This window comes from Gouania willdenowi, chromosome 9 (assembly GCF_900634775.1).
Source record: "Gouania willdenowi chromosome 9, fGouWil2.1, whole genome shotgun sequence".
Classification (NCBI taxonomy): domain Eukaryota; kingdom Metazoa; phylum Chordata; class Actinopteri; order Blenniiformes; family Gobiesocidae; genus Gouania; species Gouania willdenowi.
In genome coordinates, this window is record NC_041052.1 from 21,528,314 (window position 1) to 21,552,965 (window position 24,652).

Consider the following 24,652-nt stretch of genomic DNA (forward strand, 5'->3'; position numbering starts at 1 on the left):
TCATCCAAAGTACCTGTCTGTGGGTTCACCTTCTAATGAAATGGTTCCAGTAAAAGAGCTGTGGCACCCACTAACCATTCATTCATTCATTCATTCATTCATTCATTTATTAATTAATTCATTCATTCATTCATTCATTCATTCAAGGTGTTACAAGCAGTGGTGATTATTTTGTCGACAAGAGAAATGTCGCAATGATTTCCGTCACTTACATTTTTTTTTTTTTTTTAGGTGACAAATTATGACTTGTTTGAAAAATATTCATTTCAATGAAAACTACATCAAAAATATATTGATATTTTGGTCGACAAATAAAGTTTAGGATATAATTTAGTCGACAAATAAAATCTATGTTATAATTTCGTCACATATGGGACGAAATTCCAATCAGAACTCACTTGAATCGCGATCATGTCACATCAAATCTGTTTTTGTGTATTCACAAACATTAATACTAGGGGTGTCCGATCCAATATCGATATCGGATATTGGTCCAATATCAGCCTGAAAACGAATATCGGATATCGGATTCAAATTTCCGAATTCTAATCTATTTATTTATTTAATTATTTAAATTGTAGACTACTGTAGATATTATGTTGAATGTTAAAATGTATGTAACCAATAGGTTAATAATAAATGGGTCAGTTTTTCTCATACCTATTGTTGCTGACTATTGTTCTCTGTTTGAGTGACATCACTTGATCGAGCCTTTTCTAACATTCCACAAAATAAGTCATTATTGTTATTTTTATTTAAAAAAAAAAAAAAAAAAAAAAGTAATAAAAGTATGACTCATGCTGATATCATATCAGAAAAATATCGGTGTCGGCCGATACACAAGGCTGCAATATTGGTATCATATTGGAAATGAAAAAGTTGTATCGGGACATCCCTAATTAATACCATCCAATATCTGATTGATCAATGAGAATTTGATCTTAAATATGTAAACTCTCATCCAGCATAATCATCTGACTATATCTGTAACAGATTTAGCCAATTAAAATTGCAATGTCATTCAGTGGACTAAAACTAGACTATAACTGAAATAGCCTTGATGACTAAATTTGGACTAAAACTCGTTCCATTTTAGTCAAAAGACTAAAACTAAATCAGAATTTGCTGTCAAAATTAACACTGGTTACAAGTTTGTGATTTGCAGGCAAAATATATTTCCTTGTTGAACTACTTGTTTTTATGTTGTTGTTATAAATAATAAAATATAATAATAGTATAAATATTAGGGCCAAACCTGTGAAGGAGTTCCTGTAACTACAGGGACCATCACCAGAGAAGGTCTTTATCTCTTATAACTCACTATGAAATTATTACAGTCTCAACCATTTGACACCTATTGACAGTTGTGACCTTACCATTGAAAATTCATGTTAATATCAACTGGAGTAATATTACAAACATCTTTGTGATCAATCCCCACTGTACCTTACTGTGAAGAGTTCTATAGGTGTAGCAGTGTGTTTATGGACACATTAAGGTCTCTGAGCACTGTTTATAATACAGTCAAGTTCCTGCAAACAAAATTAAGTCATTTGTGTCTTTATGGTATGAAAAACTAAATGTCAATGTCAATGCAAATTCAAATGTAAATGTAAATGCAAATGTAAATGTCAATGCAAATTCAAATGTGAATATAAACGTAAAATGTAAATGTAAATGTTAAATGTAAATCTAAATGCTCAATCTAAATTTAAATATTAAATCTATATCTAAATGTTAAATCGGTCGCCAAATGTAAAGCTAAATGTTCAGAAATCACTAGGCCCTGCCCACATCACTGACTGCGGCTCAGTGAGTTAGGAGAGGGGAAGAGCAAGACATTGCGGGATCGCACTAAACTGGCGAACTCGAAAGAGCGGTAATGACTGGTGTATGTCCTCAGACAGTTTAACAGACGGAGATTCGCTGAGAGTACCGGCATGCTGTATGTCAACTCACTTTTGCCAGTGATGAAGACACCGAGGATGCAGAAAACTTTGGAGGGCAGGGTGTGTAGAGTGTGGGCGGGGCCTTGTGATCGACAGGTGCTGACCAGCCCACTTTGTATGATTTCTATACATTTGGCTTTACACTTGGTGACCGATTTAACATTAAGATCTAGATTCAACATTTACATTTAGATTTTACATTTACATTTAGATTGAACATTTACGTTTAGATTTAACATTTACATTTAGATTTAACATTTACATTTAGATTTAGCATTTACATTTAGATTCAACATTTACATTTAGATTTAACATTTACATTACGATTTACCATTAAGATCTAGATTAAACATTTACATTTAGATTTCACATTAACATTTAGATTTAACATTTACATTTAGATTGAATTTTAATGTGTACACATTTTAACAATGGTATAGACTATAGAACATGCTGTTTTACATGAATTTCTGTCTCAAATGAATTAGCTAAATGTGAGAAAAGTGAGCTAAATGTTCAAAATTTGTCGGCTATGAAAATCGACCAAGTTTTTACATTTGGCATCCCCATATGGGCCCTAACTATAAGCTGTGTGTGTGTGTGCGCGCGCGCGCGTGTGTGTGTGTGTGTGCGTGCGTGCGTGCGTTCGTGCGTGTGTGGTAAGTTACCACAGACACACGAACGCACGCACGGTAACCATGTGATGGATTGGTAAATAGATCTTAAGGACATGAACTTGAGATAAGGAATAATAGGGATCCTCAGTCTTATGATGATGATGATGATGATGATGATGATGATGATGATGATCCTGATCCTGATCCTGATCCTGATCCTGATCCTGATCCTGTGATGCAGCATAGCTAAGCTGCCACCAAACGACAGCCTTTAGGGGGCAGTGATGAGTCACAACATGAAACAGTCGCTCTGCTCCAGCAGAAGAAGATGTGGGTCTCTCATGACCAAAGTGCTTCAGTAAACGTTACTTTATGATCTCTGTGTAGTTACTTCAGTCGGTTTCGAATGTTGATACTTTTTTTACGGAGTTAAAAACAGTGGTCTTCTTTTTTTCTGCCTCAAAATGATCCTCACGGTAAAACCTCTTCAGGGGAAAGAATGCAGTGTTCGGGTAAGCCAAGAACTGATGCTAAGCTAAAGGCTAAATGTGAGCCTGCTGGTGTACTGAATCTACTGGTTTTATTGTTAGATAATGGCGGAAGTGTTGTTAGACAGGAGAAAACAATGGTTGTAATGGGTTTTGGGTTAACAAATTAGCGTCTACAGATAAAATAAAAATGGAAGTATTATTTTAACATGAATTAACGACATGTAAGGGCAACACGACATTCCCTTTGTTTCTACTGGTCATCAGTAACCAGAGAAACCAACAGATGCGTAACACCATCCGTCTCTATGTGCCTCGCGCTGAGTTGCTTAACAAATGATGTTGATTTGTGTGGTTAGTGGTTGTGTAACAATATAGACAAATCATTCCGCTATAGTTCAGCGTGTTATGATCAGTCTGATACTTATGAATACGTGTTGGTTACTTCCTGAACAAAGCGGAAGTCATTAAGATTACGACAGCTGCCAAACAATTCATTATCAAATCAAAATGTCTTACTTATGACCTGATTCCATCTACAAATTAATATAAATAATATGTTAAGGTTTCATTTATTCAGACAACTTTTGCTTTGGAAATCCACTTTTGATCTCCTGACGTTTCGATTGTCAACTGCCAGTCTTCGTCAGAGGCATTACTCCATAATTAAGGTATAGGGTACGTACGATTTTTATTTGCACTTGAATTCTCTTTAATATCTCTTTTTTTCTACTGTTAGATATACAAATTGAATTAAATACGTTTGAAGTTTTCTTTGGGAGAGTTTCAATTAGTGCTGACCGATTAATGGCATTTGCGATATTATTGCGATATCATAAAATGCAATGTTCCAATCGCAAAGACTGCATTTTTTTCAAGTCCCTCCCCCTTTGAAAAGCAGCTCCGAGATAAATTCTGTTGCGGTCACAAAGACGTTTATCCACCAGCTTCTTACCCAGATTTTTCTTTTCTTTTTCAGTCAAAGTTTTATACGTTGGCAGTCGTGGAAATGGGTAACTGGAGTTTCAGAGCGCTACGCCATGGCACTGCTCAGTGATAACTGTCTGCTGTTGTGATGGTGCACGCGCATTCACTTTAATTGACACTGGCCCGCTCCAGGAAGTCGATTCCTATTGGCTGGGCGAAGTCGGCGCTTTCTTGCATTTGTATAGGGGTCTGTTGACGAAGGCGGGACTTATATACATTAATGTATATGAATGACCACCGGCAGTAGACCATAGTAAAAGGCGAGTTAGCTATTTTTTTGCATTTCAAAAGAATCATACATAAACATAGATTTCGATGAAACTCCAGATATCAGCTTTAAGATAGGATAACCATATTTGGTGTGTGGCTTCAGGGTATCAATACCTTAATGGAGTTCGAAAATGAGAAGTGCGCGATTATTTTTTTCGGAGTTATTGCCCTTGTTCCGTTTTTTTTTTTTCACTCTGTTCGAGGTGTCTTCAAAGGGGACAGCTTTTCACAGAAAGCGTTTAAGGTGTTGTAATAGTTTCTTATGTATACATCTAAGTTCTTAGATTTAGGAAATTTAGGAAAAGGCTGTGAGTTGTTATGACAACAAATCTGATGGGGGATCTTGGTGACTGTCTTCTTCAGAATCAGAAATGTTTTAATGGCCATGTACAGTTTTAAGGACAGTACAAGGAATTTGTCTTGGTAGTTGGTGCACAAAACAAAAAAAACAAAGAACAACCCATCAACAATAATAATAATAATGATAAATATAAAGGATGACGGATAAATAAAGGATAGATAGAGAATAAAGGATAAATAGGATATATATATATATATATATATATATACATACAGTGCAGCAGATAATGTCATCATGGAGGTGGTGATCGGGTGGGTTTCAGTGGGTGACTGGGGTTGTGTTCATGTGGATGGTGGCAGAGGGAAAGAAGCTGTTTTTGCGTCTGGAGGTTCTGGTCCTGATGGACCGAAACCTCCTTCCAGAAGGGAGAGATTGAAACAGTTTATGACCGGGGTGGGAGGGGTCGGCCACAATCTTTCCTGCACTCCTCAAAATCCTGGAGGCGTACAGGTCCTGGAGGGAGGGTAGATTGCAGCCGATGACCTTCTCTGCTGAGTGGATGATACGCTGCAGTCTGGCCTTGTCCTTGGCCGTAGCTGCAGCGTACCAGATGGTGATGGAGGAGCAGAGGATGGACTGGATGATGGAGCTGTAGAAGTTCACCATCATCTTTGTTGGCGGACTGAACTTCTTCAGCTGCCACAGGAAGTACATCCTCTGCTGAGCTTTTTTGATGAGGTCCTGAGTGATGATGGTCCCCAGGAAGCAGAAGTACTCCACAGAGCTCACTGTAGAGTCTCCCAGGGTGAGGGGGGCTGGGCTTGTTATGTATTATTCCTCAACAGGATAGGTACAATTCAGGGCACATTTCACTGTAGGGTTACGTCGTAAATGACATTACATTAGTATGTTTTATAAGTGTGCAAGAGTAAGGGGTACATGGCTTTAGGGTAGGGGTACGCAACTTTGAAAAGTTTGGGAACCACTGAATATAGCTCTTTAATTGTGTGGTATTTAATTGTCAGCATGTCTGTTTTCTGTCTCTGTGTTGTTGATGTTCCAGGTAACAGAAGATGAAAAGGTCTCCACGGTGAAAGAACTGGTGTCAGAACGTCTCAACATACCAGCCAACCAGCAGAGATTACTCTACAAAGGAAAAGCTCTTTCAGGTCGATTTTCCTACACTCAAGTAGTGTTTTCCGGCTGTAATTACTGCTTCCATCAGTTGTTTTTTCCATCCATCACTCCTATGCATTTTTGATGATGGCCTGCAACAATGTTTTTCCTACAGATGAACACAGATTGAGTGATTACGCCATTGGCCCTGAGGCTAAGTTGAATCTTGTGATCCGTCCTGTGGGAGAAAGGACTGGAGCCCCAGGGATGGCAGGTAGCAGCAGCAGCAGCAGCAGCAGCACAGAGGCAGGAGTGTGGCAGACACTTTCTACTATACTCGCCCGACACTTCAGTCCTGCAGATGCAGCAAAAGTACACGAGCAGCTTATTAAGGTATTCAAACATTAAGCTTTGTGTGTAAACGGAAGACATCATCTTTAAGCAAATCTATAATTGTTCATCCAATTATTTCTGACATAGATTAGGGCAAAGGTGCCAATCTCATTTTAGTTCCAGGGCCAAATACAGGCCAGTTTGATCTCCAGTGGGCCACAGTTATTTCAACATGATTTTGCCCTAGTTTTCACGTATTGATATATATAAAGTATGTGAGGCACTAACAATATTCAAACACTAAGTGACATATATCAGTCCCTGTAGGACCTTCACTTCTAAATGTCCTTGATTCTGTGACCATTTTTTAAATTTTGGTTAATTTTGTGGAATAATTTGAGGAAAATGGCAGGACATTGAAAAAAATGGGAGTTCCTTTAACAATTTGAGATTGAAAATGTCTGCCATCACTTGTTATAAGCACGGGAAAACTGTGAGCACCCACAAATATGGTGGCGTTTCATTGAATTTATGCATTTAAAGAGACTGAGATGTGTTAAAAACACTTCAGACGAAGCTCTGCATTCATTTTCAACCACAAGATAACATGACCACTATTCTATCTGTAACACTGACTGGGGGTTTCCACTGGATACGTCTCCGCTGCGTCGATCCGGTATTGCCCCGCCGTCCGGTAATCCCCAGCGGTTGCGTTATGAGTGCGCCACGGTGCACTCCGGTTGGACAACTGTGACGAAGAGAAGAGATAAAACTGCACCAGTAAAACATGAACTAAATCGAAGTTGCTGCAATTTACAGTATGAGAGGAAACAATATAGTGAATGTGATTTTGTTTTTACACATTGACATTTTGGTGATGTACAGTAGTTACTCAAAATATAATCTGAAGTGTTTTATTTTGAAAAGTAACCTGATATTTTATTGTGGAGTACGTGCTTAATTTGCTGCTTAGCTTCATTTGCTCTGTGCTGATTGATGCGTCGTGCTCCAGTGTCCGCCAGAAATAGAGGTCCTGCGTATATCTGGTGGAGGGCACCGGACTGTCGGAGCTGGGAAGGAGCAGACGCGCATCACAGCGGACCTGGTGGAAATTAACACAAGTGGAAACCTATCAGCTACGGAGCCGCATCCAGTGGAAGTTGGGGGTTGGCATGAGAAGTTGAACGATATTATCGGCAGAATCGGACCTATTGGTCCATTTGTTACACTTCATTGACAATCAGTCAACCTTTTTTGCGATCTTGCCCATGTATCTCATATAGACGTACATATACCATGTTGGGGTATGATTTTACATAAAGAGAGGAAGAAAGAACAGGTGAAACGAGTCTAACCTGCTGTTTTTAAATCTGTCTTTCTTTCAGGATTATGAGCGTTCACTTAGGCAGCTCAGCCTTGACGACATTGAGCGTCTGGCAGGACGTCTGCTGCATCCTGATGACGGGAACATGGACACTTCATACATGGACTAAAATGCTCAATGTGTCACTGCTTTTTGTAATTGTTCTCAGAGTTTGTCAGTGGTTGGAAATGCATACAGTGAAAGTTCGCTCAAACTGCTGTGTTGGTTTGTTTTTACGAAAAGCTCCAAGTTTGTTCTGTACGGTGGCTGAGGGAACACGGAAAACTCCAAAAACAGCAACTGTTCGACTTCTTTTTTTTGACATGAGGAAGACCTTTTAAAGGAAACATGTTTTAACTCATGTGGAAATGCAACAAAGTGACTTGATTACATTCTATCCAAAGACACAGGAATCTCCCAGGCTGTTTGTCACATGATCTCTGGCTGCTACCAATCCCAGGGCTCCACCAGGGTATTATTTATTAGTCTCTTATGGTCTTTAACACTCACGACAAACAAAATGTTTAAAGCCCTAATTTAGTGTCACTTGTTTGATTTGTAAATATACTCTTTATGCACACAAATAAAATGTGAACATAAAAAAAAAAAACAAGATTCAAGATCTTTATTTTTCCCTGATGGGCAATTTTTTTTCTGCCGCAGTAGCAATAAAGATAATGTTGTGTATTGATGCGTCGCGAGGATTTGCATGAACTGATTTATTTAAACTTTGGTAAACTTCTTTAGTTTTATCATCACAGCTTTTTATCCATCAGTTTTTCAGCTGGTACCTTCCAGTGGTGCATTCTGCTGCAGAAGCCACATGTTTAAGTATACACTAGTGATGCATACATTATCTGCATTAAATCTTCCATTTCCTGCTCTTATTTTGCTGAGGGTTAACCTGTAGAAACTCCGATCCCAGCCCAGAGGCATCTTTGTTTTGTGTAATGGAGGACTGAGATGAACTGTACACATTGTGCTCTGCCTCACACTGAATCAGCTGAGAGGCTTTTGCACGCTGATTTAGATCAGTTTTTAAAGACTGCAATGATGTCTGTCTTGTTTTTTTATTTATTTAATTGACATTTTGAATAATTTTAATTGACTTGTTTTATGTCCCATAATTTTTCTACTTTACATCTAATGTTTTTTTCAGGTGTAGTATTTAATGAACAAAGTATTACATAACATTTACATAATGACTTTTGTAAAGCTGACACGCTGCATCAGTCATTTGATTTGTGTGGAAACATATGAAAATGAAGATTCTTATTATCCAGTTAAGGGACCGTTCAACATCAATTGGCAGATTTATTTTAATTTTTTTTAAAAAAAGAAAAAAATTGTGATTATTTCTACATATTAATAGTAATTTTATGTTTTTGTTTGCATTGATTTCTGTGTAAATACTGAGGGATCCCCTCTGGTGACTGATTTGAGGTTAAAGATGACAAGCTTGCAGGAATTGTGTGAGTTAATAATGCTTGTAAAAAGAGGCGTCAAACTTGTACTGATGAATATTTAGGATCCAGGCATCCAGGAGACAGATTGAAGACATATGGGTACCTTGATATTTTCCTCATCGCAAAAGCTCGTCTGTCCTTTTACAAGTAGTGTTACATCATCCTCTGACAGCTAACGTGATAAGATGAGCATTATCTGACAGTGTCCCTCTGAGCAAAGGGTTCTGCACCACACAACGAGTGCCGATAGTCCAATAAATAGAACAGCTAGAATTAGAGATTTCTTATACGCTTAGAATTTAGAGAAAATTTAAAGTCATACTTTAATGATGAGGCTGTGTAACCCACAGGTTTAACCATCTGATAAAAAGCTGGGCCACAGCATAAATAATAAATGTGAATCTGCACTTAGACACTTCAGCCCTCCATCATCAAAACTGTGTGTGCGCCTGCGTGCGTGCAGTTTGTGTGTATTGTGATTTGATGTGGTTACAGTGTATATATGGGTGCATGGCAATATTTTTTGTCCTGCTTTATATTGATCTTTTTATTTCTATTGTGTATGTTTGTTTAAACAGTTCACGTCAGGGTTGGGCTCAATTACATTTTTCAGTTACAATTTTTTCCAATTACAATTACAGTGACCAGCAATTTTTCCAATTGCAATTAAGTTAAGTTAGTTAACCTTCCTCTTGTGTTAGCTGTTAGCATCACTTATGATAACTGGTCCTAAATCAGCTGTCATTTAATTTTTTTTCCCTATCTATGAATGACCTTGTTTGGCTTCCTAATCAATGAAAATATAGGTTTTAATATTTTGTGTGTGTGCGTCTGATCCTTTTTTTTCTGTCAGTATACCCATAGATTTAAATGTCTTTTAAAGGTAAAATGTGGGGAATCTTGATCTGGACCATATTCATATAATTGTTAACTTTGTATGTATAGAACTAGACCCCAGTTTTGTGTTAAATTGACAATTTTTATAGAATTTTCATGGCAATTACAAAGTCAATTATCTAAACTCAATTACAATTTAATTACAATTACGACAACAACAGATTTTTAAAATTACAAATACAATTATGATCACAACGTAATTGTAATTAATTATCAACTATGAGATTACAATTATAAATGACCTCAACCCTGGTTGACGTCATTTCAAATGAACAATGTATATTTATATATGTGGATGTACTTCATGCAAAAAAAAGTAGTTTTAATGTTTAATGTTAGCACTTTAATAAAAAAATAAGAATAAAAAATAAATTGAAAAATCAATAATGGACAAGCCCTTAGTAGGCGGAGCTTAGCTGGAACATTTGAGCACGAGAAGCTGCCGGTTCACAATTCCCAGCCAATCAGAATGAGGCAGGGTGATGCGTTGCCGCCCATACTGACGTTTGATATCAACTGCTTATTTTAACCGCACGAGCGAAATTCATTGATTTTTTTTTTTTTATGTATCTTGATTTTATTTTTTTCGAGGGAACAATGGAGACGGACAGGTTGGATTGTTGAGGATCTGTGTTGCTAGTCGTCTGTGAGGTGAGAAAAATGCGGCAACTTTGGTTGTAGCTGCTAAAATGAAAGCGTTAGCATGAAGCTAGCACATTTCAGTCACTTCCTGCCTTTCACCTCCAGCTAAATGACCAATAATAACACGACGCTCGTCGACCTGTGGTGGTCTGTGCATTGTCAGCTTTGTAACACGCATGAATGCTACATTTAACTAGTGGCATAAGCTAATATTGCAGTGCAACAACTTGTGGTGCGTTCAGGGCGCAAATCCTCTCATCAGGACCACTTTAACCTGACCACTGCTTTACCAGAGCGACCAATACAGTCACCAGCTGATGCCACTTCACATGGAGAAAACATATATTGTCGCCCAAATGATGTTTGAAGGACGTATGGCTTAAATGGAAATATTGTATTTATTTATTTTTATTTATTTTATCTTTCCAGTCACAGATTCCAGCTTTTTATAAAGATGGAAACTCTGATTCCCACCATAAACCGGCTGCAGGAGGTCTTCCTCACGGTGGGTGCAGAGATAATACAGCTTCCTCAGATAGTCGTAGTAGGATCCCAGGTAAGACTTCTGCTTTATTACCAAATACATCATTTTCTGCATGTATTTTTGCTCCTTTATGTAGTTAAATTAGGTTTTTTGAATCATTGATCCTTGACCCTTACGAAGTTTTAGAGATGCTTTTATCACTTAGTGAAGTTAGGAAAGGGCTTCTTCTACCTAGAAATAAAAATACATTTTTTAAAGCAAATACAAAAGGATGAAACTGATTTGAATTATATACAATGCTTGAATAGGTTTAGAGATCATTGTTTATTTAGAATTTATGATTCATAAGCAATAAACGGTGTATGTATCAAAGGTTTTAACACCAAATATTTAACAATGACTTCACTACCACTGTTCTCATAAGCTTACCGCCTCATGCTTGCTCATTTTTTGTGCTTTTAATACGTCCACATGAAGGTGAAAATCTGTTATTTGCGATAGATTGAAAATCCACTGCTTCATTAGGAGTTACTGAAATCCCTTGGATTTGTATTTAAATCCAGGCTGAGAGGCAGCTTTGTGTGTATGTGTGTGTTCGTGTGTGTGTGACACAATTGATATACCAATGTTTGACAGCAGCACACTTAAAAATAAAAAGATTTCATTCAGCTAAATTTAAATTGAATAAGTGTTTGTAATATATTTGAATGAACAGATCTATTGATCTATGTTAGCAGTAGAGTTTTACTGTATCTACTCACTAATTGTTTTACACTGGCTTCCAGTCAGCTTCAGAATAGACTTTAAAGTTCTGCTGCTGGTGTATAAATTTGTGAATGGGTTTAGGTCCAGAATACATCAGTGACATGTCAGTCAGGTCTTTCAGATTTATGGACACAGGTCAGATAGTGGATCCCAGAGCTCACAGTAAACATGGTGATGCTGCATTTAGTTGTCATGCTGCAAAGAAGTGGAACGTTGCATCTAATGTGAACATTTTTAAATCAAAGTTAAAGGCACTCTTTTTCTCTTCTGCATATGATTGAGAGGGAGATTTTTGGTCATGTTGTTGTATTGAACTTTTTTTTTTTTTTTTTTTTGCCAACTTTAGTGTTCTCATAGATCTTAAGTTGTTGAATGTTTTCTGTTGCACTTTTTGATGATGTAAAGCACATTGAGTTGCCTTGTGTATGAAATGCGCTATACAAATAAATTTGCCTTGCCTTGTCTGTAACAATAGGACATTCAACCACATTTCCCCACTGTGGGGTGAATAAAGGTCTATCTTATCTTATCTTTTGTAATATTTATTGACTGAAAAGGTAATGAGATTAAAATGTTTTTTTGTTTTTTTTTTCTTAATTTTGTGCTTTTAAAAAAATTATCTTAAGTTTGGATTTAAACTTCCACTTGTGTGTCCTTACAGAGCAGTGGAAAGAGCTCCGTGCTGGAAAGTCTGGTCGGACGTGATTTCCTACCTCGTGGTTCTGGAATAGTGACACGACGACCTCTGGTGTTGCAGCTGGTCAATGTGGCTCCTCTGCAAGAAAGGCTGAAGATTGATGGCGGTACATAAAATGAATGTGTTATTAGGGTGTTTTTAAGGTCTGGCTCTGTGTGTGTATTAGAACACCTTTACTCACTGCTGATCCTTTTGGTAACCTGATCTCTCAGAGCTAACTTCCTCTCTTTCTGTCCTCTCTTCTTGTTCCTGCTCTTACAGGCAATGGGATAAAACAAAATGCTCAAAACAGCTACCCAGGTCTCTGTGTGTTTCTCTGCATGCACTACTTTTTCCTTCATTCGTCTCGTTTTCTCTTTCATATCGTTTGTTCTCATCTTCACATCTCTTCCATTATTTTATCTAAAGTGTACGTGTTGATTGTAATGAGGTGTTGAGAGGAATAAAACTCCCATTTTCTGTTTGCTCAGGGGTAAAAGCAGAGGAGTGGGGTACATTTCTGCACTGCAAGAATCAGGTAAATGTGACTTTAAAGGGTTCTGCCGCCTCTGCTGTGTGTGCACTCCCTGTGTTTTCATCGTGTGGCTTTTCCTCTCGTCTCTTTCAAAAGATCTTTACAGATTTTCAGGAAATCCGTAAGGAAATTGAAGCTGAAACTGATCGTAGTTCAGGCGAAAACAAGGTGATACGAACGTTTTGATGCGAGTGTCCAGAAGTTTTACTTTTGGTGCTTCATTAATGTTTTTTCCCCATCTCTTTCTCATTCAGGGAATCAGCCCTGAGCCCATATATTTGAAGATTTTCTCACCCAAAGTCCTTAATCTCAGTTTGGTTGATTTACCAGGAATCACTAAGGTAACACTCGTCCAGAATGTTGATTTATGTTTTATTTGTGAAAGCATTTTGAGCACCAGATGTTCAATAACAAACTGGTGAATATATATTGGTTTTCATCACTGATTGATGGCAGCAGATGTGGAAAGTTGCGGATTGCATTTATTTGCATTACTGTAATTTAGTAAATGTTTTGTGTCCTTGTACTTTTTAAAGTATTTTCAAAAAAATCAATACTTTTACTTGTATTTGAATATGTTTTCAACCAAAGTAGTGTTACTTTTAATTGCGTAGAATATTTCAGTGGTTTTTCTAGCTGTGCTGGTCAGTCGTACACTGGTTGCCCTCTTGTGTTGCTTCAGGTTCCTGTTGGAGATCAACCAGAGGACATTGAGTCTCAAGTGCAGGAGATGATCTTGTCCTTCATCTCAAATCCAAACTCCCTCATTCTTGCCGTCTCTCCTGCCAACTCAGACTTGGCCACTTCAGATGCTCTGAAATTGGCCCGTGAGGTTGATCCAGATGGTATGACTTTTTTTATTTTTTATTTAATCAAGTTGATTTTTCATTTTGAAAATCATCCCCGGTAGTTTCCTCTTCCTCTCTGAACTCAGTCCATACCATGCTTTTAACTTATCCAACATCCTGACAGAGATATATTTATAATGAGTGTTTGTATTTATTAGGCTGGCAGTAAAGCCTATTAGTGTCTGTGCACAGTGATTGGGTGTTACTATGTGGTTTCAAATTCACACAAACTGTCTTTTGCTGTCAATAGAATCAGCACAATTATCTCCTCTTAGTCCCGCCTATTTCTCTTCTTTGTCAATCAAAGCTACATCCGTTATTGTTTATCATTACAGTTTTATTGTCCTTATGAGTGTGTGTTCTTTCCTTCTACAACAATGCCTTCTGTAATAGTTGTTTATGTGTTTACTTCTGTGACATTCATCGAAGAGAAAAGCAGTTCTTCGATGGACAAACTAGTATTAGAGGAACATACAGGACACAAAACATATTTATTATGTTCATACATATATAATAATAGATGTTTGATTTTTTTTACTACGCACTTATGTACCAAGATAAATTCAATAAATAAATGTCTAACAAAGTCAGAAACATTAATAACTTGTCATACAGTTTTCTGTGCTTTATGGGGATGCTCCAATCGTTCTGAAAAATTAGTGAAAATGTATGGCTTCCCAACTGAACCAGAGAGGAGAAACAAATGGTTATCCAAAGTAAACAGGAGCAATCTAAATAAATAAATGAAAATCAGGATTATAACAATAAAAAAAATCTGTGAGGCGATCATATTCAAACACTTAATTTGCAAACACAATTGAAAAGATTATTGTTTGATTTAAAAAAAAAAAAAAAGAAGATATGTAGCCTATGTGGGTAGATAACACTGTGTGAAGTAAATGCTGTGTATCCACTAATGATCCCTTAATTTTCTAAGAATAATTTAGATTTTTTTTAATTTTTGTTTTGAACATGAAAACAACAGCAGTGTATCTCACAATTAAAAAACATAATGATAATAGTAATAAAAAATGAGAATACAAAAAATTAAAATGTAGTAGTTTAGCGGGGGATAATCCACTAACATACCTTTATGCACACGTTAATGGGTTTAGATATGCTGATAATAATAATAATAATAATAATAACGTCTTACCATTCAAAGGTGCATCACAAACCGTCTAATCTGCTCTAGCTCCATTAGCTACAATAGTAAACTGATCACTTCTGGGAAAAATTGTGAGGCTCCATGAGCCGCCATTGCTGTAAAAAAAAAAAAAAACGAACCAGTGAAGTGAACTATATACGGCTCTGACTTCCGGGGATGAAGGAACAGTGGATAAGAAAGGAGATAGGAGGGAATACTCAGACGCAGCCATTGTTCCTTGGATGAAAAGTGTGTCATTGCAAAGATATTAAAGGATTTATTTGTGTCTTTCAGGTCGGCGAACACTTCTGGTGATCAGTAAACTGGACCTGATGGATGCAGGGACGGATGCATTGGAGGTTCTTCTGGGTCGTGTCATTCCAGTCCGTCTAGGGATCATTGGGGTAGTGAACAGGTGAGAACAAGGTCGTTAGTGTCAGACTCCTGTTTTTTAAGAATGGCAACATTTTCTGCTTAAGATCAACACTAGGGATAGTCCGATAATGGATTTTTTAGGGCCCATTTTTTTTCTCCATCAGCCTTAGCCGATGACCGATACGGACTGCTGATTTTTTTGAGCCGATACTACTTTTTCTCCCTCGATTTACATCATAAAAATTACACAATGATGATCATAAATGGTACAAGTCTCAATTTTTTAAAAAAAGGAACATTTATTGAAATTAACAAAGGTGAGGTAGAACGACAACAAGTAAACCATATTAAACAAATATTAAAAACAGGTGATGTAGAGCAAGAACAAGTAAAAAATATTTCTGCTCTCTGTAAATAATGCGCATCGGCCAATGCCGATACACGCAAAAATCGGCCGATAATATCAGCCGGCCGATGCATCGCTCTATTACTGATCAACACCATTGGTATGATGTCATGACTGACTTTCTCTTTCAGCATCTAGATGGATATGTTTGAATCCACCTGGTACAAAGGGATTATTTATTTTCCCTAAATATGTAAAAACTTTATTTTGAAAAATCAGCTCACAGGCCCCTTCCCTGTTATTGTTGTGTTTTGATTGTTGACTACAAGTGCATAATTGGACTGTAAGTGGACAAAATGTACAGTTTTTATGCTTTTTAGGGTAAAAGTGATTCATTTATATATATTTATTTATGGCTGACAGTCTACTACATTTGTTGTTTGCTTCAGGAGCCAGCATGACATTAACACTCAGAAGAGCTTGGAGGACTCTATGAAGGACGAGCAGGCCTTCCTGCAGCGTCACTATCCCTCTCTGGCGTCCCGTGCAGGTTCTCGCTATCTGGCCAAAACTCTCAGTAGGCTGCTGATGCACCACATCCGTGACTGCCTGCCTGACCTGAAAACCCGAGTGACTGTCCTGACCGCCCAGTACCAAGCCCGGCTCAATAGTTATGGGCAGCCAGTGGAGGACCACAGCGCCACTCTGCTGCAGATAGTCACTAAGTTTGCCAGTGATTACTGCAACACGATAGAAGGAACAGCTCGATACATCCAGACCTCAGAGCTGTGAGTCTAACTTTACTAAAAATAATGTGTAATCTGGTCCTTGTAGTAATTTAAAGTAGGCGTTCTCAACCTTGGGGTCGGGACCCCATTTGGTGTCGCAAGACACAGGGAGGGGGTCGCCAGATGCCTTCAAGAAACTAAGAATATCTTTGAAATAAATTCCATTATTTAATTGCAATAACAAAACATGCATTGCTGTCTTAAAAAGATTGACCTTCTTTTGAGCCCTTTTTGCTTATTTTTACCCCTTTTTTTGCAGCTACACCAAACTTTACATATTTTAACCTATTTTCATCACTTTTTATTGCCATGTTTTTGCTCTATTTAATGCATTTTTGCTACGTTACTCCAATTTTTGCCACTTCTCTATCAAATTGTATTGCCTTTTCTGCACATTTTTTCCACTTTCAAGAAGATTTTTGACACTTATAAATCCTTTCCACCACTTTTTCTACCTATTGTCTTATATATTGATACATTGTTGTCACTGTTACCTTCTTTTCATTATATTTCATGCTTATTTTTGCCAAATTAACTTCATGATTTGTCATGCCCATTATTTACCAGTTTAAACTAATTATTCACACTTTTAAGCCAATATAAACACTTTGAACCCTTTTTCTTAATCACTTTTTCTGTCCATTTTTGGCCACTCTAATTTGCAACTTTTAACCAATTTCTGTGGTTTTTAAAATCCCATTTCATTTCACCACCCTTTCCACCATTTTTGGTCACTTTCAACCTATTTATTTCTGATTAAAATAAGAATTTATTCATTCTTTGGAGATTTTGTTGTATATACTGGACGTGTCTTACCTGCTCCAGAGCCCCGCCCATAATCAAGGCATTTTTTTTTAATTTCCAGCCTGAACGCACACCAACCAAAACCTCAGGGTTCAGTTACTCTTTAAGGTGTTTGTAATAGAATCAACATCTTCACAGCTCTGCTATAGTGACCTGATTATTTCATGTAAATATGCTCAGGATTTTTTTTTCTTTCTTTTTGCATTTGTATCATTCCACTTCACATTGCTGACACATTACATTGCTAATGTGTTTACCAAGGTTTAATTTCACAGCTGAATTTCTCTGTTCTGCAGCTGTGGGGGTGCTCGGATCTGCTATATATTCCACGAGACCTTCGGCCGTACCCTGCAGTCAATCGACCCCCTGGGAGGGCTGACTGATCTCGATATTCTCACCGCGATCCGAAACGCAACGGTCTGCTTCATCCTAATTTTGTGTGGTTTTATATTATCTCGTTTATCCTCACCGGAGCGTGTAAACATTTGTTTGTATAATATTTATCTGTATTTGTGTGGTTTTTCCTGCAGGGTCCGCGGCCGGCGCTCTTTGTGCCCGAGATCTCCTTTGAGCTGCTGGTGAAGCGGCAAATGAAGCGCCTGGAGGAGCCCAGCCTGCGCTGTGTGGAGCTCGTTCATGAAGAGCTGCAGAGGATCATCCAGCACTGCTCCTCTTACAGCACACAGGTGCTGAGGAGATTCACACACCACTGAAATGGTAAAATGAGTGTTGCATTAATTATTACAACACCGTGTTTGTGTTTTTAAAGGAGCTTCTGCGATTTCCCAAACTGCACGACTCCATTGTGGAAGTCGTGACTGGATTACTGAGGAAACGTTTGCCGATTACTAATGAAATGGTAACCCACAGTTTAGCAAAGCGAATATTTTATGATAATTGTAGGAGTGAAGGGTTACATCTTGCTAACAGTTTAGGGTTTTTTTTCCCTCAGGTGCATAATTTGGTTGCAATCGAGCTGGCTTACATCAACACAAAGCATCCTGATTTCACAGATGCAGCACAGGTGTCAGCGTTGGTCAACAGTCAGCAGGTTGGTCTGTGCCTCACAGCGAAAAATAGTTGTTTTTTTACTTTAGCACAAGAGGAAGTTTGTTGTTTGTTTCACATCTAAAAGTTTAAGTGAATTCTCCAACACCGCCGAGATTGCTTTCACCCTCTGACTTCCTCCAATTTCTCGCTCTCAGTCAGAAGCCCTGGATGGAGGAAAGCGCTGGAAGAACGAGAAGGTCGCGGACGAGAAAGTTCCAGCCACAGGCTTTAGCAGCCCCAGCAAAGGCCAGGCCATTAACCTCCTCGACACAGTGAGTCACGGGATTAACAGATTACCAGTGGGACGAAGACAACAACAGTGTATTGCAAACTTTGTGTTTGCTTTTTCACTTTGCCCCCATGGCAGGCAGTTCCCGCCTCCCGCAAACTGAGTGCTCGAGAGCAGAGGGACTGTGAGGTCATTCAGCGCCTGATCAAGTCTTACTTCCTCATAGTCCGCAAAAGCATCCAAGACAGGTTGTGCTGAAACGAACCCAGAACTAAAAGAAACAGGTTTTTTTTAGACTTAACCTTAGGGTTTGTTTATCTGCAGCGTGCCCAAGACGGTCATGCATTTCCTGGTGAACTTCGTGAAAGAGCATCTGCAGAGCGAGTTGGTGGGTCAGCTTTACAAGCAGCGGCTGTTGGAGGAGCTGCTGATTGAGTCACAGGACACAGCACAACAAAGAACAGAGGTGGCCCAAATGCTCGAGGTAAAACTGCAGGCAGTGTCTGGCTTATGGTTACAATAACAAGCCTTTTTTACAGTGTAAGCTGCAATATATCACAATATTTCACTGTGATTATCGTATCGATCCAAAAAATGTCCAAATTGAATTTTTTTATTTGTGTTTTTTAACGACCTATTAGTGGTGTTGAAAAAAATCGATTCTGCGATATATCGCAATATCACGTCGCGCGATTCTCGGATCGATTCTAAATGCATCCATATTGATTTTGTTTTTTTTAACCAGTAAAGTCTTTTCCACTGCATTAGACATTGTAACTGCACAAAGAAGTGCACTAAAACCTGGGCTTGTTGACCAGCTTGTGGTTTTAAAATAAAATCTAAAAATGAAGTATTAACTTTCTGCATTTATTCATTGTTCTAGGCTTATACCTCACTAAAGTCATGTTGCACTAAAGTCAAAGTTGGTTTAAAAGCCACAGGCAGATTGTATGTTATTTTTTTATTTTAAGTTGTTGGCACATGGCATGTTAAAGCCAATGTTTTGAATGTAAAATATGCCATTGAAATATATTTCATACATAATGTTTTCATGAACGTGTAAAAATGTACAGATTAGTTGTTTTTTAAGTCATATATTAAAAAAAATTTGCAATAATCTTATACTTTAATATTGGGATGTATCGTATCATATCATGACCAATGTATCAGGATACGAATTGTATCGCCAGATGCCAGACAATACACACCCCTACTACATATGCACCAGTGAATCACATCAGACCTTGTTAAACTACCTCACTCCTCAATGCATTTTATTTTGGAAGTTGATTGCACTTTATGGGCACTTTTATAGATGTACGTGGTTACTTTTTTTTTTTTTTTTTTTAAGAATTTGAGAACTTAACAGAATCAGAATCTGCTGTAGAAGCAAAAGTTAAACCTTTTTGAAAAATGCAATTTGACAGTTTGATAAACATACCACTCGCTTTTGATATATGTACTTGAGTTACAGTTAGTTACCATTATTTGTACTTGTATTTCACACCATTTTTTACTTGTAAAATGTGAAATTTGTAATTACTGATATTGTTTAGTATCGATATATATTCCTCACCTGTCTTCCTCCAAACCCTTGGACCTTGATTCCCAAATGAAAGACACATTTTACTTTCATCTGAAAAGAGGACCATGGACCACTGTCCAACAGTCCACTCCTTCTTCTCCTCTTTTTTTCTGCAAAAACTGAGTAAATGGTGATTATTTTTTTCACAGTATTCTTAATTTTTTTGAAATCCTGTTTTCGTGGGTTTTACGAGCTGGAAGCCCAAATTATGTAAAAATAAACAATTACTTTAAATTGTTTAAATTGTGGCCCGTGAATATATAATCTATAATATAATATAATATGAAAGTTTAACCTTTTGAAGGAATTATGGAAATTAAACATTTTTTCCATGATATTCTAATTTTTTGGATAAAGTCTGTATGTCGTATCGTGACATGCAAATTGTGAATCGTGCCATCAAACTCATGGCAGTGCACACTCCTAGTGGATATGATGAATATGATTTTTCCCCTTTCCTTTTCTCTCAGGCACTGAAGAAAGCCAACAACATCATCTCTGAGATCAGGGAGACTCATCTGTGGTAGTCAGAAGACTTCACTGTCAGAGCTGTGGGAGTATTACAGTGTTTACACAGTCTGTGGGTGTGTATGGCTGCATTTGTAAAGGTGTGTATTGAACATTGTTTATTCAAAGACCAATGACCAGAATATATTTACTGTAGATATACACACAGTGGTACTTTGACTTATGAGTGTAGGAACTAATCATTTTTCAAGATACGAGCCTTTTTTCTTATTTTTTTTTTACTTACTTTTTCTTATCTGCTAGTTGGTGGACATGAACACCGTACCATCAGCATCCGTGGCTCGCTCTATAGCTAGATAGACACGCCCGTTAGCAAGTGAACTGAAAACCAAGGAGCGACAGACGCAGCAGTACACAGAGATTTTACAGGAAATAGGTGACAGGGAGGTGGTGAGATAAAGGAAATGTAGGAGAAACTTTCACCTTGTTGTAAAACAGTGCTATTTAATGCGATAAAACAGACATTATTGGGACAAAAAAAAAAACATTGAATAAGGTTCAGTTCAGCTTTTCTCTTCCACCTCTGATCTCTTATCTTAATACTGTACAATGAACTTAAAAAATCAGGTTATTGCAGTACAGTCTATTGTATTGTTTTTTTTTTTTTTAGTACAATATTTATTATTTAGAAGCACATTTTTCTCATTTAACATGTACGGTAACAAGAGAAGTTGCAGTATTTTTTTTGCAAGTCATTTCAATCAGTAAAATTAATTTGCCACACGAGTAAATTGAGTCACGGTACAAATTAAACTCCTACGTCAAGGTACCACTGTAAACTCTTCTATCAGTTGATCTGCGCTCTCGGGCCGTTATTACTGCACTGTGAACACTGAGACAGAGGTTATCTAAAGAATGTGGCCAAAGAGGTTTCTGGGAAATTGTTAACTTTATTATGGGTGTGTTCAAAGGAATTATTTAACTCTAAACAATCAGACGTTCTTTAAACTGGTGCTTTAAACCAACTTTGATCATTTCCTTAGTTTCAGGTGGCACAGCATGTTTACATTGGTATCATTTTGATGAGTCAATGAATAACTGTAGATTCTAATTATTAGAATTTAAGACATTTTCTTGAGTCAATCACATATCGACCCTTTTATAGTCCACAATTATTATCACACGTTTATTTCTACCTTGCATCAGAAAACCATAACTTTCCTAAAATATGTTTCATTTATTGTACGACAGATCCTCCACACGAAGCACTGCTACGTTACGCACTCTGTTTATTTAACCAAATCTGAGATAATGGTGTATTTAAAATGCTTTCAATGGATCTCAGGAGTAAGAGACTGTTCCTTTGGTCAATCCAACATCTTTCTCTGTCGATGGTGGCACACAGACCCTCCATGATCACGTGCCCGTTGACTTGACTTGAGTGTTTGTGGCTTTCCTTTAGGAGTGGGAAAAAATTGTGAATGCGTTTGTGACTGTCGGTCTGCATGTTAGCCCTCTCGGACCATGTGACCCTCCCTGAACGCGTTAAGTAGACGTAGAAGATAAATGATTAGATGATCCACAACAATCAGGGACCCCATGTGTCTAAGCCATTTACGTTTTACCTTTCTGCTGACATCACCTTCCTAGCTGGAAATTCTGGTCCTAATCTGAAAGTTTCCTCATAGTTTAAACAATGAATCCAACTTTTTAAAAGAAAAACCCCACTTTAACAAAACTCGCTCTTATTTTCCTATCCACTAGTCATTCTGAAATTCCATTTTGTATGGTAGCATGAGTGTTTCCAGTATGCATGTGTCTGTGTGTATAGTGTGTACTGTTTGTGTATAAATGATGTATATTTTGTATTATTTAAATGTAAATGATTGAAATCATTTGTCAGCTGCCTCTGAGTTCTTGTCTGCCAATGTGGGATACATGTCTGCTGAATGATGTCTATACTCATTAAAACTCTCTATTATCGACACAAGTCCGCTATTATTCTTTGTAGTGTCACTGACGTCAAGTGGTTTTGACGATCCATCAGTTTTAATAATGGCATTGATTTCTAGGTCCCCTGTAGATTGTTGAAACTACAGATGAGTGTGGTCATGCTGCGCTTCAACATGTCGATATATTTTTAAAAAGGCTGAGGAAGTTGCTTTAGTCGGATGGATCTGTCAAAGTCACACACAACAGCAACAGCGGGGTCCACACACACACACACACACACACACACACACACACACACACAGGAGTACCAGATCAATAACCAATGCCGTGAACTCCGTCAGCGTTATCTATCACCTTCACCTGTAGGTGATAGATAATGATCATGTGGTATTTTTAAATGTCAGTGCAGTTCAAGATCAAATAGGACATGACAAGTAGAAAGCATTCAGGTGGTTATTAATTTTAGATGAGAGTAACAGAGAGGAGGATGCATTATTTGTAAAGCAAGGCAAACGCCAGACGTCTATAATCTGTTTTGAGTTTAACTGTCTTTCCAGAATTAAAGGGGAAGTGAAACACTTTGACAAACCAGGGTCAGGCAGTAAATTAGCTGTAAAATACAAAAATAATAATAATGATAATTATTTATCATCTAATTTGTTTTTCATCTCTTGGTTACCTTTTTTAGGTTTCCTTATCCATGGAAATATTGGAATCAATATCTCTATATATTTTTTCAATCAGTATACCTCGAGATTTATATATTTTTAAAATGGTAAAATGATCCTGAAAAGTTGATATGAAACATATTTTAATAATTAATAATTACGTATGTGTGAGCATAAAAGTGTAATATGATTCCACAGGTTTGTGTTTATTTCAATTATAAATGACAGTTTTTATTGAATTTTCATGCCAATTACAATTACAAAGGAAATTATCTGAACTTAATTACAATTACAACAGCAAAAGATTAACAGATTTTTAAAATTACAATTATCATAACAATAGTCAGGACGCCTCCTGCATCCTCACTAATTACATCATAATTGTAATTAATTACAAATTACTCGATTCTAGTTAAAATTGACCCCAATCCTGGTGTCAGGTAATAACAGCCAAGATAGTTTATAAGTGGCAAATGAGAACTATATAATTGTAATCTTTGGCGTTTTCGCATTAGGGGCCAGCGGGGCCCCAGATGCTTTCCTATTGGTCGATTTTGGTGTGAGGCGGGTACTAGGCATTGTTAGCTTGTCGTGTATTGACTGTGTGAGTTCTACATTGTGTTGCTATCGTCACATTGTTGTTTGACTATTGATTAATTGATCTTGGGAGAGCTTTTGTTCATTGGTGGTGGTGTTTATTTGGTAATAGGCTATTATTAGGTCAGAGTGTTATGTGATTCTAGATGGTATTATTGAGCTGGGATTTTGTCATCAAATGTGTTGTAATCTCCTGGCAATATAGAGCACATGTGTCAAACTCATGGCCCGGGGGCCAAATCCGGCCCTTTGGAGCACCCAATTTGGCCTGCAGGAGAAAGTGTAAATTAAAACCAAGCAATATTTGCCAGGGCTGCCTCGCAGTTTCTCCAGTGCTTATATTGCATGATTGAAGTCATATGTAAATATCTATCATATTTGTATATAATATGTATTATTATTATTATTATTATTATTATTAATAATCTTATTTTATTTTTTACTACTGTACTGTGTATGTATCGGATCCTTATTTTTAACAGTTTTTTACTTCATCATACACTTATTTAATGTTTATTCTTTGTCTTTGTTAAAGGTTTTGTTCTTTTATTTGTAATATTTCTTAAGTGTAACGTAAGCAATTTTCCTCTGGGATTAATAAAGGAATTCTGATTCTGATTTTCATTCATGTGACTGTTAAGCAGTTGTAAAAACTCAAAATTCTTACAAGATCCTTCAATTTTCCTCTAATTACGACATAATATTTGCATTAATTAAATAGAAATTGGTCACAAAATCTAGGAAATGTAAAGTGAAGATGCTGCTGGGACTGATATCTGTCACTTATTACTTGGTTATGGGTGGTTTCTTACATAATTTGTATTCTAATGTATACGTAGAAGTGCAAACTAAGGCACAATAATGTTGAAATTATTCACTTTCTTGCAAAAAATCTGTGGCCCTCT

The 24,652-nt window shown here is 37.3% G+C and overlaps 2 protein-coding genes across 3 annotated transcripts; both read left to right on the forward strand.

The window, feature by feature from the left end:
- Positions 1 to 2,854: 2,854 nt before the first annotated feature.
- ubl4a (ubiquitin like 4A) lies at positions 2,855 to 8,034 on the forward strand. Its single transcript, XM_028457619.1, has 4 exons — positions 2,855 to 3,078; positions 5,676 to 5,781; positions 5,904 to 6,121; positions 7,447 to 8,034. Exons 1-4 carry the CDS (start codon positions 3,031 to 3,033, stop codon positions 7,552 to 7,554), a joined length of 480 nt encoding a protein of 159 aa, XP_028313420.1. The 5' UTR covers positions 2,855 to 3,030; the 3' UTR covers positions 7,555 to 8,034.
- Positions 8,035 to 10,292: 2,258 nt separating this feature from the next.
- LOC114469902 (dynamin-1-like protein) lies at positions 10,293 to 22,514 on the forward strand. 2 transcript variants are annotated; one of them, XM_028457793.1, is made up of 18 exons: positions 10,293 to 10,438; positions 10,859 to 10,985; positions 12,340 to 12,481; positions 12,637 to 12,675; positions 12,846 to 12,892; positions 12,986 to 13,057; positions 13,144 to 13,230; positions 13,572 to 13,734; positions 15,179 to 15,299; positions 16,055 to 16,393; positions 17,494 to 17,614; positions 17,728 to 17,883; positions 17,967 to 18,056; positions 18,150 to 18,248; positions 18,403 to 18,519; positions 18,615 to 18,724; positions 18,801 to 18,960; positions 20,532 to 22,514. In XM_028457793.1, exons 2-18 carry the CDS (start codon positions 10,884 to 10,886, stop codon positions 20,586 to 20,588), a joined length of 2,022 nt encoding a protein of 673 aa, XP_028313594.1. In that variant the 5' UTR covers positions 10,293 to 10,438; positions 10,859 to 10,883; the 3' UTR covers positions 20,589 to 22,514. The 2 variants fall into 2 exon arrangements, with proteins under 2 accessions (XP_028313594.1, XP_028313595.1); XM_028457794.1 differs by lacking the exon at positions 12,637 to 12,675.
- The last annotated feature ends 2,138 nt before the right edge of the window (positions 22,515 to 24,652 follow it).

Coding starts and splice junctions, on each gene's coding strand:
- ubl4a (XM_028457619.1), top strand. CDS start 3,031: ATGATCCTCACGGTAAAACCTCTTCAGGGGAAAGAATGCAGTGTTCGG. Junction 3,079..5,675: donor GGAAAGAATGCAGTGTTCGG/GTAAGCCAAGAA, acceptor TTGATGTTCCAG/GTAACAGAAGATGAAAAGGT. Junction 6,122..7,446: donor TACACGAGCAGCTTATTAAG/GTATTCAAACAT, acceptor TCTTTCTTTCAG/GATTATGAGCGTTCACTTAG.
- LOC114469902 (XM_028457793.1), top strand. CDS start 10,884: ATGGAAACTCTGATTCCCACCATAAACCGGCTGCAGGAGGTCTTCCTC. Junction 16,394..17,493: donor TACATCCAGACCTCAGAGCT/GTGAGTCTAACT, acceptor TCTGTTCTGCAG/CTGTGGGGGTGCTCGGATCT. Junction 18,520..18,614: donor CCATTAACCTCCTCGACACA/GTGAGTCACGGG, acceptor CCCCCATGGCAG/GCAGTTCCCGCCTCCCGCAA.